General features: G+C 39.9%; 1 protein-coding gene and 1 non-coding gene across 2 annotated transcripts in view; both read right to left on the reverse strand.

Annotated features, from left to right (window-relative positions):
• LOC143448705 (uncharacterized) overlaps positions 1-18,269 on the reverse strand; it is a 43,851-nt gene that overhangs the window by 24,603 nt on the left and 979 nt on the right. The window contains exons 2-37 of the mRNA XM_076948551.1: positions 17,041-17,185; positions 16,653-16,792; positions 12,078-12,131; positions 11,864-11,994; positions 11,396-11,483; positions 10,992-11,221; positions 10,808-10,922; positions 10,179-10,352; positions 9,229-9,388; positions 8,363-8,548; positions 8,128-8,272; positions 7,796-7,991; positions 7,501-7,666; positions 7,303-7,409; positions 6,938-7,087; positions 6,719-6,841; positions 6,180-6,499; positions 5,780-5,973; positions 5,553-5,706; positions 5,265-5,422; positions 4,986-5,150; positions 4,777-4,881; positions 4,007-4,683; positions 3,645-3,837; positions 3,231-3,423; positions 2,942-3,134; positions 2,767-2,856; positions 2,589-2,691; positions 2,387-2,508; positions 2,019-2,201; positions 1,170-1,272; positions 924-1,045; positions 757-849; positions 532-634; positions 274-395; positions 68-196 (exon numbers count right to left, since the gene is read on the reverse strand). Coding sequence (XP_076804666.1) covers positions 68-196; positions 274-395; positions 532-634; positions 757-849; positions 924-1,045; positions 1,170-1,272; positions 2,019-2,201; positions 2,387-2,508; positions 2,589-2,691; positions 2,767-2,856; positions 2,942-3,134; positions 3,231-3,423; positions 3,645-3,837; positions 4,007-4,683; positions 4,777-4,881; positions 4,986-5,150; positions 5,265-5,422; positions 5,553-5,706; positions 5,780-5,973; positions 6,180-6,499; positions 6,719-6,841; positions 6,938-7,087; positions 7,303-7,409; positions 7,501-7,666; positions 7,796-7,991; positions 8,128-8,272; positions 8,363-8,548; positions 9,229-9,388; positions 10,179-10,352; positions 10,808-10,922; positions 10,992-11,221; positions 11,396-11,483; positions 11,864-11,994; positions 12,078-12,131; positions 16,653-16,792; positions 17,041-17,185 — 5,832 coding nt within the window. The remainder of the gene's footprint in view (positions 1-67; positions 197-273; positions 396-531; positions 635-756; positions 850-923; positions 1,046-1,169; positions 1,273-2,018; positions 2,202-2,386; positions 2,509-2,588; positions 2,692-2,766; positions 2,857-2,941; positions 3,135-3,230; positions 3,424-3,644; positions 3,838-4,006; positions 4,684-4,776; positions 4,882-4,985; positions 5,151-5,264; positions 5,423-5,552; positions 5,707-5,779; positions 5,974-6,179; positions 6,500-6,718; positions 6,842-6,937; positions 7,088-7,302; positions 7,410-7,500; positions 7,667-7,795; positions 7,992-8,127; positions 8,273-8,362; positions 8,549-9,228; positions 9,389-10,178; positions 10,353-10,807; positions 10,923-10,991; positions 11,222-11,395; positions 11,484-11,863; positions 11,995-12,077; positions 12,132-16,652; positions 16,793-17,040; positions 17,186-18,269) is intronic.
• Positions 7,113-7,185, reverse strand: Trnar-ccu (transfer RNA arginine (anticodon CCU)). Its single transcript has one exon. It is a non-coding gene; the product is annotated as a tRNA-Arg (tRNA).

Here is an 18,269-nt window from a genome sequence, read left to right on the forward strand (position 1 = left end):
TAAAAGCAATTTGCAACGTTTACTGTATTAAGAACGTCAAATAACGCTAGATAGAGATGTTACTTACTTGTGTCCGGTTCACGGTCTACATCTTCTTCTTCTTCGTTATCAATTTCTTGCCGATCGACTATCGGTCTCCCGTCACGCTCTGGTCTTGTTTTTACGTCGAGTCGAACGGTTGTACTTTTTAGCGGGTCTGTCGCACGAATAGTTTTATAAGATTCGCCTTTGTAGCTTGTCGTCATTACTAGACTTCAAACCGCCAATGCGCACCTTTAACTGTATTTCCATACAGAAATAACCTGGAATAATCAGCGACGTCGACGGTAAACGACGTTGATTCGGCGTTCAAGCTTCGCGTTTGAGCGTCTCTAGTTACACCAACAATCCGGTACCTGTCAGGAAATAAGTCGTAAATCAATTGTACGCCAATGCACCTAATATATAGGACCCCACATGCGAGGGAGTTGAGTTGCAAATGGATACAGGTCAACATTTGAATACGGTATGCAAATATTTACACGTCTCTACCTGAATTTGTAACCAGTTCTATCGCCCTGAGGATGTTGCCACGTCACCCGGTATGTCATCCCGTCTTCTCTTGCTACGGCCAGGTTAACAGGCGGAAGAGGTCCTGCAACGAACAATGATAAAACAACTCAAAGTGATTGGCCTGGAAGATTTTGTAATGTTGACAAGTAGCACTGTAACGAAGCGACAGAGTTTGAAAATGATTTTTTACGCGAAGGTACTAACTTGTGTTAAAAATGGGGACATCTCCAGCGGGTGGAACCTCTCTGGGAGGCTTGATTTTAATATTTGTTTTCCTGGTGTCACTTGACAACTCACCTGAAAATTAATGGAGATCCTGTTACGTAATTCTTAAACCTGGTTATAATATGTCTATGAGCACTTTTATTTACCATTTAATGTGTTTGCATAGACAAAAATTCTAGAATTCTCCTTGATATCAACGTCATAATTGGTTGCATCACGCGGTAGGGTTACGGTATCGGCGCCAGCAGATGCACCAACAATTTTGTATCTGCGAAAAATTTATCATTAAATATTTTCCTACGACAATCACTTAAAAATTAAGCGCATCCAAAACCGTGGAAGAGCAAAGAAAAAGTTACTAAACTTTACATATTGTCCAGGCAGATACCAACCTAAGTTTATAGCCCGATCTCACACCTTCCGGATGCTGCCATGAGATTCTGTGCGTGATTCCCTGATGCTCCATCACTGCTAAATTCACCGGGGGAAGAGGCTCTATGTAAAATACAAAAACTTTAAACGTTTACGTTAAATTTCAAGAAAAGATCCCTGACTCGAGACATACGAGACACGATAAGATTTAGTGGTAGTCGCTGGTTATGATGTAACCGCGTGTAGCCAGGTTTGTATTCCGAGCTTATGACCAACCGTAGCAGACCAAACAAAATATCTTTTCAATAGCGAACTGAAAGTAAGTTACGTCGCTCAAGCTAAAACGTATACAAAGACGCTTGAAATATCATGGGAAGGCCTGAACATTTCATGGCTTAAAGTGCAGGTGGATGATTCCGGAAGTTTATTCAAAACCCATCATAAACAAACTGGCCCCCTAACCAGGTCACTACACAGTACAGAACTATCACATTAAAGACCTAACTCAAATCAAAAAGGTCATATAGTGGCAATGGGGCAAGCGTGGCACTTTGATTACAGGGTGAGGGTAAGGGGGACACCAGAAAGGCACGCTGAAGTGATTTTACGCAAACAAAGTAAGTTTAAACAAACATTAAATGCAAAACACACCAAGGAGGCATCAATGACTGCAGCAACGTAGCAAACTATAAGGCAGATCAACACATTCCTATTAGTAGGATATAACACACAGACTGTTGCAAGATAGGTAAGATAAGCTGAGATATAGAGAGTCGTATAATACGGACTCTAAAACTAAGGTGTCTCTATGTGTGGCTTGTGGGTGCGTTTGTGTAAATAACGCCCGTTAAAATAGTTTGGAATCTTACTAATGTCTGGATCTGGGTCATTCGGTGGCTCATCATTTCCAATCTCCGGCACGTCATTAGATCCGATCTCGTCGTCTTCATCTTCCGGTTGTTCTTCTTCAATTTCGACCTCTACTTCCGGTCTGCCTTCCCTTTCTGGTCTTGTCTTCATGTTTATTTTAACTGTCTTGCTTTTCAGGAGATCTAAGGACGAGTTTAGTTTATTTGCCGAGATAGAAATTCTCATTGTATTTATATTTAGGGTTTCTAGGATTTATACAATTCGCTACATTTATTAATTGTTATTTGGGTGAATTTATCCAAAAATAGAAATGTCCTTCTTAAAATATAATGATACCGAGGCTGTGTATCTCAGAAATATGTTCTACCTTTATAGGTTGCGGCAAAGATAAATATTCTAGAATTGTCTTCAACCCGGACATCGTAGGAGTTTGTCTCGCTATTCAGGTTCATGGTTTCTTCACCTCGAGAACTTCCGATTATTTTGTACCTGGATACATTTCAGAGAGGCGTAAAATATTTAGGTTTTTAAAGCTGCCTATGTTTTTGAAAACGTCATGATTTGCTCACCTAAATTGATACTTTGTACGGCCACCCGGCGGATGCTGCCATGTTATTCTATACAGTGTGCCTTGCTCTCGCGATATGGCCAAATTTACAGGAGGTTGCGGCCCTGAAAAATACATGAGTACGTCTGTCACGCTGGGCCACTCAATGGTCAGAGTTCTTTTTCCACAGAGCTACTTACTGGTTGTAAATCTAACCGATGACGCGTCACTTGAGTCGTTTTTATAAACTGCTTCGACGCTTGCGAGATAATCTCTCCCAGGTTCCAAACCTAAGTTAAAACATAACTCATGATTTAAGTCATGAATACAAGGGTAATGGTGAATTTGTTTACAAACATAGTTGAATATTTTTACCAGTGATAAAGGTTACGCCGCGTAGTGTCGCTTGTGGTACAGTTTTAAGAGCAGCTACTCGTCCCGATCCGAAATCTTCCCGGACTAAGATGTGATACTCTGGAGCCGGAGGACGGAAAGTCTTCCAAGTCAGCTTTGCGGAAGTTGTGTTTGTGAAGGTGACTTCATTCAATATCGGGTGTTGGACCTTGGTCTAAAAATACATCCTATCAGATCTTTGCAAATTCTTCTTTTAATAAACAACTTAGTTGTTAATTAAACCTTCGTTAATTAATAACTTAACAATAACCTTTTGCTCTAGAATAGCCAGTGTAATAATTCTAGCGCCTCTCCCTTTCACCACCGCTTGTATTGTAAACCGGTAGAAAGTTGCAGGCTCAAGTTTAGCAAAGTTCTGCTCGGTGGAACCGCGTTCAACCAATTTTTTACGGAAGTGGGTATAAAGGTTGTCATTTCCTTGGCGTTCAACCAGGACTTTGTACCTATCGTAACAACAACCATCAACTGTGATTTGTTTTAAACGCCGAACAGTTAAAGCTAATACCGTGCCATAAAAAGTCGAAGAAGTGTTGGCAAAGTCTAGAGGTGACTTGTACGTTTCTTTTAAGTTTCAAACACAGTAGCCAACATGTCACTTTAGTATTCGACGATTCTACAAAATTTTAGACTTGAGAAACATCTAAAACGAATAATTTTATCTCACCTGATTCGCTTCCCTGCCCCAGTGTAAGGATTCCACGATAGTTTCAAAGACCAGTCAGTTATTTTGGTAAAATGCGCTGAAGTAAGATTTACAAACGCTTCATCTTTAGGAAAGACCGCAGAGGCCGTTATTGTACCGCCAGATGACGCTGGAGCGCTGTATTCGTTTGATCTTTCTTCTTCGTCAGTTATGTCTAGATTTTTGCAGGAAATATAAAAATGAAAAGTCTGCGTTGAATGAAAAACAGTGCAAATGATTGTAAAGGTTGTTTAGATTGGCAGAAAAATTTAAAAAAAAGTGCGCACTAATACTTTTAAAATAAATTATTCTAAAGACCAACTGTCTAACTTTCCGTTTCTTACCTCTTCGACTGATCGCTTCTTCTTCCTCGTCAAGCTCCGAATCATGGGAGAAATCTAGATCCTGGAAGTTATTCGATGACAAAGGAACTTCTCCGTTAAATCCAGTATCGCTACCGCCTTGAGGATTGTCATTAAAGCCAAGATCTGCTTCCACTTTGTCTACGTCATGATGGCCAGTGATAAGATTGGGTCGTGATGTGACGTTTGTGGCAGCATTTACAGTTGTAGCTGATACACGTGGATCTCTAAGCGAAGGTTTCACCAACAAGTTATCATCCTGTACTTCGTGCTCTGGTTGTGCGACTGGTGATATCGTGGCCAGATTTACGTCAGAACGTGTCGGTTGCAAAGACAGGCCACTTTCAAGGATATTTAGTTTCGACGTAGTTGCGAGTGTTGAGAAGGTCGTAGTTGTTGTGGATGAAGTGGTTGTTGAGCTCGAAGCTGTAGCGGTAAGCTCAGTTGAGTAACTTGGATTCGTTTCGTCTTGCAATTTATTTAGAAAAGCATTTAGGTTGTCAAAGCTCTCCAATTTAACTGGGGTTTCCCCAACATCGATTCCGGGTAAAGTCACAAATCCAAGTTCACTATATGCATTTGCGTTCCGGCCCACTGCTTCCAAGATCACGTGATATGACGCGGAAGGTCGTAGGTCATTCAGTATTATGCCGACGTCCCTGTAAGATAATTACAAGGTGTATTGGTTTGCAATACACTGTAATACCATCCACTTCGTGCTTTGTAAGGGTAAGGTGCCTGTTTAAACTTACACTTGCGGAAGCTCATCAGTAATGACGTCATGCCCGTCAGAGGATACTCGAATCCTGTACAGACGAGGTTCGACCTGCGGCTTCGTCCAAGCGAGAATTGCCGTCCTAAATATGGTAACCACAAGAAAAACATTAACAAATTTAACGTTTATTTAAATTATTTTGCCAAAGGAAATATCCTTTGTAACTTTAGTTGAAAAAGAACTCACTTTGATGTCAGATTATGAACTTGAAACTGCGATGGAACCAGCTTTCGCTCGTTGCGAATATGTTCCGGTGGATTTGAGGCAATTTTGTTAAAGTCGCCAACCAGACGAGGCAGGACCAAATACAGTGAGTCAAAACTACCCACAGAATATTGACGTTCCACTTCACTGAAAAGAAAGTTAAAAAGAATTAAAGTAAGCTATAAATGTAAGCAATAATCATAACTAATGTAAAATAATAGACACATATATCGACGCAGACGATTCATCGGCCGGAATTACCTTGGTCTGGGGTCAGATGACATCATCTGAACAACGATTGGAATAATGCCCATGTCGGTTAACAGGCGGATTCGAGGTAAAATGTTTGTGTGATGCTGATTGGTATTCAACAGAAGCATGATTTTAGGAACTCCCGGTCTACTGTGTTGGAAGGCACCCTGCATAAATAAACGCTATCAAAATAAACGAAACATGAGCATGTTCATTAAATGAAGGAACACACAAAAATGTATGAAGGTAATAATCTAAACATTACAAGCAGAGGGTGCAGGCTAAATGAAAAATTACCCGGAGAGCATCAAGAAAAATATCCTCGGTAAGCGTTTGTGTTCCAAAAGTCTTCTTAATGCTGTTAACTTTTCTCAGCATGGCATCAGAATCTGCCGAGCTGTCTAATTCAAACAAGCTTCTGGGAGGGTTGGACAAAATCATTGCTCCAATCCTGCAAATCGCAAACATATTTTGTTATGAATGCTGCAAGACGCGGTATAAAGCTTTATGTCAACGGTTGCTACCTGGTTTGCGTCCCGCTTTGCCCGTATGCCCTGACCAAAGAAGATAGGAATGATCGCACTAACGCCATCTCACGGTCACTTAAATGAGGCGAGGCTTCTACCATCATCACCAAGTCAAGTTGAAGTGAGCCTGGAAGCGTTCGAACTCTCGTCTCAACCGCTGGACTTCTTAAGTTGCGGCTGTACTCTACTGCCTGCGGTCAAAATAAACTCTAATAAGTACGAAATTTTTCAACAATCCAACAACAGTCATTCATGAATGATGAACATAAAACAAACAAACAAAAATCAAAATAATTTTGTTAATATTATGGAATAAATACACTTTCTCATGTAAAAACAATTTTAGTCTACCCTGTGGTAGAAATTAGCGCACGCTTCTTTTCCGAAAAGAATCTACCTGTACAGAAATGGTATATTCAATTCCAGGAACAAGATTACGAAATCGTGCACTTATGACATCACTGTCGATGACGTTGTCAGTCACAACGTCATCGTTGATTGGTGGTTCCCTCGGGTCGAAAGTTATAGAATGCAAGACACCGTTTCCTGTTTCCGCAATTTCGACTTCATAAGTGACGGGGTTGTCTGCAGTTCCATCCGTTGCGGAATCGTAGTTGTCAAAGTCACCGCCGTGTCGAGTCATCACTCTTGACCATTCCACGAATAAAGACGTTTCACTTACGTCATAAACGTTGACGTGGCTGGGAGCCGCCATAACTGGTAATTGTCATACCGATTAAGCGATTTTGATTTCATGAAGTGAGATATGCGTAAAATCGTTAAGATAACCGGAATATTTACTCAAAAATTTGATTCTTAAATCAATTAAAAAAAAAATTAAAGAAACAAATGTTGCATTTTAAAACTATTAGTCTAGGAAAGAAACACAAGAACAAAGAGGCTCTAAACCGTCCTTAGTAATTAACTGATGCTTACCTGTGTCGACGTTAACTTGGCTAGGCTCACTTTGCTTTCCGTTGGGATACCTGGCTGTGACGTGTAACAGGTATTCGTTCCCAGGCAAAAGATGTTCAATTGTCATCGACGTGGCATTGCCTTCTGTAACATTAAGACCCTTATAACACATATTACATGTACTGTGTATAAGTTCCGCCTGCGTGTACCAGTTATACCTAAAGCGGCGTAGGCTGATACCTGTACTGAGTGATGAAATTGGCTCTCCGCTACGACGTAAAAAGACCATGATGTTGTATCCGATGGCTTGTTGAGATCCTGCCGTCCAGGAAATCAATGCAGACGAATCCGTAACTTGCGCTGTTTCTATTCGCCTTGGGGCAGGTAACGCTAATACACAACAAAAATGAGACACCACCTCGGATGGGACTCGAACCCACAATCCCTGGCTTAGGAGGCCAATGCCTTATCCATTAGGCAACCGAGGCACGAACACACGACGAACAGAAGAACACTTTTAACAATAATAATTACTAATTTATAAAAATTGACTAATTAATACTAATTTACGAGCACAAAGAAAACGAAATAAACAAGTAACTTACCTGTAGTGGCATTGACATTCACAATGGGGCTGTTTTTCCGGTAACCAGTTGCAAATATTGAAATCGAATAAAAGTAGCCCGGATGCAGGCCTGTTATGTCCAAGTACCTACCACAGAAAGACGAAACGCAAAGTTACATCTGCAAAGGCAACAGCTTTCAGTAAGTAAAAATTCCCGACTTGTCAAGTTGTCAGACACCTGTCGTTCTTTGCCATGGTCCTGTGCACCACCTGATTTTCACCATCATACGTCACCTGATAACCTGTCACTGCGTCAGGCTCCCGCTCTTCCCATTCAACCGTGACCGTCGCTTCGGTCACGTGCGTGACTCTGATATTTGCAGGCGGGGTTAAAGCAGGCTCGACTGATAATTAAAAAGAACGGTTCTTATTAGAAAACCGAATATGCTTTAACCACTGTAGACGGCAGTTTTTAGCTTATTGGATGTCAAGAGATTTTTTTTAAATTTGATAGTCAAAATGCAAATTCTTACTCGTGCTGTATCTTTTCAAAACCCTTGAGCACACGGAGCCGACCAGGGGTGCTTGCAGATCGAGCAAGTCATCGTAGGAGTCAACGTGGTAAACGTGTTCTTTCGTGGGTTCAGAGGCCATTTTGACAAGATCGGAATTTTCGATTTTCGACCCGACTCCTACAGATAGAAGAATGGCGCCGTTGTTGATCAGACCCTAAAAACACGACGTCACGTTACGTCATTTTATCACAATGCAGCTACTTCCAGCCGAAATGATTATCCTGTTGGCAAAAAACTATCGAGGTACAAATACAATCATTTCAATTGGTTGCCAGATGCATTATACTCACTTGTGCGTTCTGCGTGACGTCATCATCCGACTTGCCATCTGTCACGACCACAACAAGTTTAAGGGCATCAACTCTAGCATATTGGAACCCGTATTCGAGCGCGTATCCAAGCCCAAGACCGGTGTTTGTGCGGCCGCCAACGTACCTGTAATTTCCCGATGTCAAAGGCGCACGAATGGCGTAAACTTTAGTTGAAATCAACATCACCACAACCCTGTAATTCTGTTTTACTTACGATATCGTGTTTATCCTGTGGTGTAGTTGACTTTTTTCGCTGTAGGTTGCAAGTGGTGCCACGTATCTTGGCCTGGTAGAGTAGAGGATGATCCCCATTCTCGCCGCTTGGTGGCCAATGAGGAATCCATCGGAAAATGAATGCAGGAATTCCCGGATCTTTTCAAAATTTTCAGCACGAACACTCCTGTAAGCGCATTTAAAATTAAGTTCAGCAGAACATGGTTATCAACTACAGTTGGTTAATACATAAGGATGGTGACCATACAGCAACTTAATCCCACCGAATCAGTTTCTATATGCCAGGCTTTAACTAGGTTGCAGGGATTTTTGTGTATTAATGTTCTTTATTTGCTATCTGGATTACAGCTGCTGAAGCATGTGAGTAAATGTGTGATGGCGCAAAAAAGGTGAATGTAAGTATGTAACACACGTTGCACTTGTATTTCGTCACCAGAAATGTAATGTTTCACTGCCCTATACAAGTATTATGTATTGAAAGCAAAGTTGTAACTCGCAACTCTATAATATCACTGCCGAATCCTGTCAGATGTATATATTTTGTAGAAGAATTTTACACTTCAACAATGATGTTAAGTTGACCCCGCAGCAGGTGTATCATTGGGTAAGCTAACACAATGCGAATGGTAAAAGGTAAAAGCAGCAGAAAGCCAAGTACGGAAGCACACATCAATTAAACTTCGGATTAGACTCTATGCTTTACCGGGTCAACAAATCCAAAACTTTTTGTCAACCAAAACTTAAATGTTAATGAGGTGCACACTTTGAAACAGAAATGCGGTCATAGACAAAAGTATAGGCTGTGAGCAATTTAAAAGAGGCTACTTTTTGTCCAAAACCACCCACCATGACTCGTCAGCGACGACCAATATGTCAACTTTAGCCCCCGCGCAAGCCATGTCGAATGTCATTTCCGCTGGAGGCGACCTCGAGTTGGGACCGACCGACGTCACTTGCATGAGATAGGAGGTCGTCTGAAGATTTTGCAGCATCATTTCTTCGAGACCTGAAGAGAAAGATGAAATTGAAGAAAATAAAAATAACATAATATGCAAGCTGGCCGATTAAGTTATCTTTACAGCACATTTCTCGGTATTTCTGATCTTGTTAGGAAGCCACGTGATGGAGAATTTAGCGAACTAAAGCGAAACGTTACATAAGCTTTAACCCAATTACAGCCGTTTCAGGAATTTCAAATTGTTTGAATGCGAACGCTGATAGCATCACATCTTCAGACTACACCAAATTCGTTTAGTCTTATCACTTTGGTTGTATTTACACAGAGAATGTTCTTTGGCGGATTTTACATTTCTTTATCTTAGCCAGATCATTTGATTAAACTAAACAAACGTAAAATCCATTCCGAAGAAAGCTTTGTGTGTAATAAGCCGTAGCAATACGGCATGATAAGACATCCGTAAAGAAACAAGAAATTTTGTTTTATCTTCGGTCGGATATAAAGCTGTAATGTTATAAAACGTTTGAATAACGTTCTGCAAAAAAGGTGTCTATATTAAGGCGAGGTAATCCACATAAATACAAATACTAAATAATATTTGGAGATGTATTGACGTAAAATATACCTACGCATCAAAGACGGAAAGAAGAAGATTGATATATAATATTAATTAATGGAAACATTAATGAAGAAGATTGCAAACACATGCTACATCCCGTACAGGAACTTTAACTGAACTCTAAAACCCATGATGGCTGTAGTTGGTTAAGAACACGTTTAAAAATGGGAACTTCTCATTTTCATCAAACATACAAGACAATTAACAAGTAGGAAAAACCTGTAGGAGATTGCAGATCCCTGAAATCTTCTTCAGGGGCATCCACCGGCTTGTATTGCACTAGGTATGACGTCACCAGTTGCGTGGGTCTTCGCCAACGAAGCGTGACTGCATTTTCGGCGATGACGGAAAGGTGTAAGCCGGTTAGCGCTGGTAAGGGTCTGCTGTACATTTCTGCACGACAACAAAACAGTTATCTGGTTCACACTTTATGCAATTAAACAAGATTTACGACAAATATAAAACTATTATGCACAGCAACGTATGCATAAGGAGTTAAGTGTTTGTAACCGCAGACAAATAGCACTAAACGCTGAAGGCGTCATTTGATAGAGTGAGGGTGAAAAGGTCAGACCGATTTAGGTAAACCAATGAGACACGCTTTTAAAAACGCAAACTCATCATCTGTGGCTTTGTCAGGCCAGACACATGCTAATTCAAGTGGGTGTAAAAGTCAAATTCATTAACATTTTTGGGGTATTGGAAAAATTCGGGTATAAAAGAATTTAACGCCTGAATTTCTGCTTCACTGCAATCAAGATTGGCCAATGAGCGTTGAGGGACGAATTTCGAGCGATGATCTTAACGTTGATATTTTTCGCGCGTTTGTTCGCAAAAATCTGTGTTACCTGTTAACTTGTGCAAGATAGCCTGGTGCAAATTAGGCCAAAGTTTGCAAAGTTGAGCGGTGTTGTCGGCAAATAATACACCAGAGGAGTCTCCAGCCACCGCGTGCAATTCTGCCTGGTAAAGTAAAACAATGTTTCCGAAACACGTTACTCGTGTGGGAAGGGAAATTATATTTGTAATTACCTGTTGAGCAGTGTGCATTCCGACGGCGATCACGGCTGTATTGGGAACATTTCGTAACTTGACCGCGGCATCTTCAACTGCATCTGCCGATTTCCCATCAGTCAATACAATTACGATCTTTGGAACGTTTTCGCGCCCGCTGGCGGAAGTTGTGATTATCCTTTGCCGCGCAAATCGCAATGAACGCCCAAGAAAAGTCCTACTACCACGTCTTGTCAAGCCTTTCAGCGCTGAAAGCGTAAACAAAAAGGCATTGTATTAATAAGAACCACTCATCAACCACAATCGCATTTACGTAATCTGCAAGTTAGTCGCACTGGGTTAAATCCACTCAAGCAATAACAACTGATCTAGTTTCGCCGATAAAACTCAATAAAACCAAGAATCACGTGACGATGACTCACCCATGATGACGTCAGCTTTGGTGTGATAACGGCGCAGACCAAATTCTGATCTTCTGTGTGAGCCAAGCTGTATGGCGGCTACACGAACCTAATTACAAGTTTGACATTAAACAAAACCCGTGATTGATGGAGTGCATTAACTTTTTAGTAAAGGAAACTTTAACGTACGGTTTTCACACCAAATAATAGGCCATGATAACCTTTTTGTGTAAGAGTTACTGTCAAAATAGAAAAACTTATAAGTTATTCTGTCTTATGCACCATTTTGATGTTAACACTTGAACTAATACAATCTTGTTCAATCCATAAAATATAACTTTACCAAGCAGTTGAAAACGGCCAAAAAATATTCTGAGAATTCTTAAAAATTTCCAGGACTTTTCTTGACCGAAGATTGACAAACGCATTTAGAATCAACCAAGCAACAAGGATTAGGGATTAAATTTTGAGCTTTGAAATTTTGTTTACCCTCGGGTATCGCACGTCAAAGTAGTGAGTGAGGTTCTGAAAGAGACACTTTATCTGGTCGAATTCGCTCTCATCCACGGACCACGACCCGTCAATCATGTAAAGAAGGTCAATTGGCGATGTTATTAGCTCTGCGAATAATACTCCGTATTTCAGAAAAGCCATACTTAACATGTGCGGCAGAATGAACTAAACAGAATGGACCAAAATGTACCTGGAACGTACGACGACTTGGTTGGAATCGGCACAAACGGCACGTCGAGAGATTCTGCGAGTAAAATAAATAAGAGTTAGACGTATACCGCCAGTAACTCACATTTCACTTTATTTTAGCAAAGACAAAAAGCTGAGCTTGTAACATTGTAACAACTGAACACAAAATGTTCATTTCTTATCTTAGATACCAAGCAAACTGTTTCAAGTCCAAGAGCGATCTTGTTTGATGATAAGTATGGCAAGCGCAAAATGAATCTTGTCTGTTTTAAAAGATCAGTTTGCTACTCAAGTGTTGGATCCGTAACAATCTTTAAAATCATTCGATTGCTTAGAAGATATTAGAATTACCACCCAGCTGTGCTGATAAGCGCGTTTTATGCACATTAGGACATTTTGCCGAGATATCAAATGACCCAAGGCCAAATAATAACTTTTAACCAGACTTTTCGATACTGGCGGCGTCCGTTTTTAAGCCTTTTGTTAATCTTATCGCTAAAAGCGATAAGAGAGCTTCAAGGATTTTGTTGTTTATTTGGTGGTTTCACCTTTCAACGATTGAGCGGAGGTGTCCTTCACTTCGTATTTACCCGGGTCGCTTTGAGGAGACAAAAGTCCGGGTTTTTGCAAATATTCAAACCTCACGCAAAAGCCGGGCAAAAAAGGGATTTGTGAATGACTTGTGTCGGTCAAAATTTTTTGACATAATTTTAATACAAACTCGAATAACTTATTTAAATGAACGGTTGAGTCGTAGTCAAACTTTTTCAATGCTTAACTTGCAAATGTATAAACGTGAAATCGACCATAAGAAAGCTTCCTCTTGTATCATGCACAGAATGTAACATGCTAATAGTCAACAAACGTTTACTTTTAACTGATCAGGACATGAAAAAAATAAAATACCAACCTGGGGCTAAAATAGAAGGGACGGAAACGTTGTGGAGAAAGGTGTCAGGTCTCCTTTTCCAATTCGAAGGCCCCTGACCGGCCCCTTGTACCCCAGGTGGGAAAATTAAACTGACCACCAACCAAGATAGCGCTGAGAAGGCAAGAGATGCAATGATACGTAAAGAGATTTGCATCTTGCCAACTCTTACCTTTGAAGCTTAGCGCGGACAACTGGGTAATAACACGTTGCCACCAACAGCTTTATACCCTACCTGAGCGGCTAAACTTGAACACAAAGAAAGCATTAGGCTGACTTAAGTGGAACTACTTTTAAACATAGCAATCGTTCTACCTAAGCCTGTGTATTATACATGACATCACCTAATGTCACCGTGCACCCGAAATTAGCCTACAATAAGCTCGACGTTCTCCGGATGCTAGTAAGTGCTTGATTTTTAACCACAACATTACGAATAGAAGAAATTCCATTTCAACATTCCAAGAAATTATTGTGTGTGAGGTAGCAATAGCGAATCCTAACAGCAAACACTATTGCAGCAAACCGCATTGGACGATTTTGTTATCACAACAAACCATGTTAACATTTAAAACCAGAATCAACTGGCTCTGCAAAAGAAATATCAGCTTCGATGCTTCAAAATGACCACATTCCCAAGTTGACTCCCTTTTGTTGAAGCTATAAAACTATATCAAATTCTGCTCAACTCCTTCGTTAGCTAGTTTGAGAAAAGGTAATGTTCGTCACTCCTCATTATATTATTTCTAGAATCGCATGCACTGAACAACGCCTCAGTCGCGACAAAATAATCGTAAAGCTACTTTCAATTTTCTAAAAACAAGCAATGAATCGGGGAACGATTTCAAGCGCGCTTCTTATTTCAACAATGCGCTCACTGGAAACCGTTTCAAAACTTTTATTTTAAGACCACAAAAAACTTGAGATTTATTAACACCGTTAATTGCTGAAGCGTAACGCTAGTTTGCAGAAAATATCTGAACTACTCTTTATCTGACCTTCGTCAGAGATAAACAGTGACGTCACGATATCTAACGAGACACTTCTACTGTCTGTGAGGCTAAACCTGGTCTCTTAATAATGGAAAGACACAATGCTTGCAAGATAGCAATGCTTACGGCATTACCATGGTGTTGAGTTACCCAAGTACGTTGTTAGAACTTAACCCGGATGGATTGTTAGGCAACAGAGGGCAGAGGTATCTTGCGGTTTGGCGCAAATTTTTTACGTTCGACGAAACCAACGTGAACATCATGTCAGTTAACAGATAGCAATTACAAAACCCATTAACTCCATCCAACTTAAAGCGTTCCTAAGTCTCTGAAATGTATTTATCATTCAAACGAATTAAAAAGTTACTGTAGTTTCTATGCAGCAAATAATAACTATACGAAAATTCATTTTTAAAAGGAGGACGGAAATTTTCTGCAACTAATCGAAATTCTTTTGAACTTTGACAGCTAATTAACTCAACGTTATATCAAGTGCTTCCTCTTGATAATGACATTTAAAGCTAAGTCGTGCAAAATACTTATCTCGGCCGGTCTTAGCAAGTACATTTAAGACGACGCCAATCTCCAAGCAAAAGTAAACACTTGTCAGCCCATACACCCTTCTTGTAAAAATCATCGACTGTGCTACGCGAAAGCTTTATTTGTAATACGTAGAAAGTATCAGTGATGTAGATTTACTATCATACTTTTATAAATGACACTTCAAAGCAGTTTTAGTGGCTCCTTGACATGTAAATATGTAATTTCACAAACTCTGGAATGCACAGCGCAAACCTAGGCTGCTGCAATGACGTTCAGTGATTGGGGGTAACGTTAACATTGCGTACACTTTATCAGTTTCTGTACGTGACTCAAATTTTACTTGCAAATAAATCGCTTTTTGACAATCTCTGTACGTTGCCCCCAACATGGTCTATAGACAGTGTAGCATACTACACTGCATTATTTGCTGGTGATGGTGCTTTAATTTTCAAATTTGCAAACCACAGAATTTGCTTGTTATATGCGATTGTGTTCAGTCTTGTTGTGGTTTCAGTGATTTCAAATTGATCTATTGAGCCAATAAACTTGATATTAAACACTTCAAATATTAGTACACGCGTTCACGACTTCAAGGTGACTTAAAATGTCAGAAACCACTCGCCATCATCTTCTTAATCACGTGTAACCAATCAGATGTCTAGATATGCTTTTCCTGCGTCACCTGTGTCAACTCAACCAGGGACCAATTGCATTAATTTGTGCAACTTGATATCGCCTTGTCCAGCTGGGGTTCGTTGGGGTCACGTATCGAATGCCTTTTCTGTTTACCATTCAAGATTTTTTTCAATGTTTCAATAAAAAACGGCTAGGGGGTATCCCGGATATCTTTAAACCTTCGATTTTCATTTAAAATATAAGTTTAAATATATTTCCATACAATCTTGCAAAATCGTATCTCACTCTTGTGACAGCTGTCTGTCGTCACGGGGTAAGAACATTCTATGGTTATAAACATGAATTGTTGGTTATGTTTTTATCATCTTACCATAAAACTAAAAAAGGAGCCATCATTGTCTTATGGGCGAGAACCCGGTCAAGCAAAACTATATTTCATCAGGGATATACGTTTTCTCATTGATAGTATCAATTTGATACTGGACGCCGGGTTATTAAGACCAGGGCAACGCATAAACATTTCCTGAACTTTAAGCCAAAAGTTTTAACCTTTAAAGGTCACCTTTTGTTGTCAGCCATTAAAATCTTTCCTTCAACGTTTTTAAGCGACAGAAATGAACCGCAAAGATGCCACGCTTTGTTTTCGTCAGGAAGTCTAAACCTATGTCTGCAACGTCTTATCAACCTTCAGGTCTTGGTTTATGTTTCATGACAAGGAGCATTGCAAGATGTCAGTTGAAAGGTTCAAATGTTTAGGTTTTTACCGTGAAGGTTTCGCTAATATACCACTTAGTATATACAATGGACCCCAACCATTACCATATGAAACGAAATAATCGGCATTCTACAGTTTAGTTGCAAAATGCAATAAATGATTAATTAAAACAATCAAACAATATAAAGTTAATCAAGTCTTCGTACAACTTCGTTTATAAGTTGCAGGTGATTCTTCCCTTGATAAAATGACGCCGCAATTGTGGTGGATAACCGCGATGAAGTATACAATATCGCTGTTTACAAGTGCTACGTCATTAACCACAAATATGACCGAGACAACTAAAAGGAAGGCTTTCAACTGCTTTTCTAGTGTAACCGCAGTCTTTAAAACAGCGAATGTTAATCAGAAACGTTTTCTGTGTATAGGTGCTTTCAAGATTTCCCTCAAACAGTTGGTTCGTATCGGTCTTTCCAAAACTTTTAAAGTAACTTGAAAATCAAATTATGCAATTTAAGAAGGTTTCAAAGCTCTTTACGACAGAAACTTTCTATTATACAGATCATTTTAGGAAACCATTTCACTTCAAACAAGAATGGGCATCGTGATATTTGTAGGACTACTAGCGTCATCTTGTGTTAGCTTAAATCGGAGCAGAAAACCCTCAAGTTGAAAGTAAAAAAAGATGTTTTTACTTATTGTAAGTATAGCATATACCATAATACATTTAGCGAGTTTAGAACTTGTCTTTACACTACATACCTTGTACAAAGGTGTACGATAGAGGTGCGCTTTTGTATCGTCCTCGGATACTTTCAATAGAGATCTTATAATGCGCTCCGCCAACCAAGTTGCTGAACACGTGACTTCTCTGAGTGCTTGGAAAAACCATCTCCTTGCGCCTGCGTTGATTCGACGGGAATTAAAACGACATTTAAGTTTAGCGGTTGAATATAATCGTACGTTCGAAAAACTGCAAGAATTTAAAAAGTTATGTGGTTTGAAACAAACAGAAACTTATGTTAATTTCTGTAGACATAGTGCGAGCATGGAATACGAAAGTATCTGGGTTCTGGAATAACACTTTATCACACCTTTCAACTCATTATAACTAAATTTATATAATCTTCTATTATCTTCAAACGCTTACACGTCTATATTTCCCGGATTCACCGGACAGAGCTCGATGCGATAGGAGTCGATAAAGTGTCTGCCAGATGGCGCCTTCCACTTCACTAACACGGAGTTATTCCTCGGAAATTGGGACAAATAAAGGGAAGCAGGTGCCGGCACGTCTGTAAAGTCAATTTAATAATCGTTTTAAACTTCAGAAGTATGTAACATTATATCTGTAGTTTAGTACGACACTATTTCTTTGCTTTATACACAACAGGCAAAAGGTGGCACCTGGCAAGAACTTTAGGATGGAGTGGGATCGAAAAGGTCAGAAAATTGTGACGAGAAAGAAAACGATTAGCCTACTTAAGTATAGGAAATAATAAGGTAATGAAGTGGGCAAACTAATTGGTCTGCGGGTGATTTGTGTGAGCAATTGTATGCAGTTAATGACCCATGTAATCATTCAAGTCCTCATGATGAATTGCAATTGACTGGAAACACAAAATTAGACAAACTGAAGAGAGACGAGCGCGACCCCCAACCTTCGACACATTCAAGCCGCCCCACCAGACAACATAGACGACCTTAACGTACAGTAGTCCACATTTTTGTCTATCCTGGTCTGGCGCTACCTACTGAGATTCGTATAATAATATGACCTGCATGCCAAACCGCCGGTACGGTACTTGATTTTTGAAACAACTTGTTAAAGGCTGGAACGGATAATATTAAACCCCATAAAGCCGCTTTTCTCAGCGTGACTGTCTCGTTCTACGCGATTTTCCGGTGATTTAATTCGCCCATGAAGGTGATCAAAGTAAATCGAAGCCGTCTAAAAGCAGCTACGAATTTCGAACTTCGTCCGGAGTGTGCAATTATTAAATCATCCAACTTACATCGGCAATCGGCATTACCTTAAATATGCACCTATCATAGTAAGATTCTTCTGATCAATAGGTGGTTTCTTGCTTCGTTAACTGACTCTGCGCTTGCTACACTTGATGTGTCTAGGTGTCATAAGGTCATATTTACAATTTATCAGGTTACTCTACATCCATTTGCGAAGGCCGTTTAGCGACCAAAACTTATTTATTTTACGGTCACTTGCCTTAAAAGCGCGTCTTTATATCGGCACCAAAACGTAAAGAAACGTTAAGCATGTCACCTTTTCCACCAACCGTTTCAAACACGTATTTTAAGTGTTGAGTGATATAGATTGCTATGTTTAATAAAATTGTTTGCAAGTCGGTAGTTCTTTAT

Source organism: Clavelina lepadiformis, chromosome 3, assembly GCF_947623445.1.
Source record: "Clavelina lepadiformis chromosome 3, kaClaLepa1.1, whole genome shotgun sequence".
Classification (NCBI taxonomy): Eukaryota; Metazoa; Chordata; class Ascidiacea; order Aplousobranchia; family Clavelinidae; genus Clavelina; species Clavelina lepadiformis.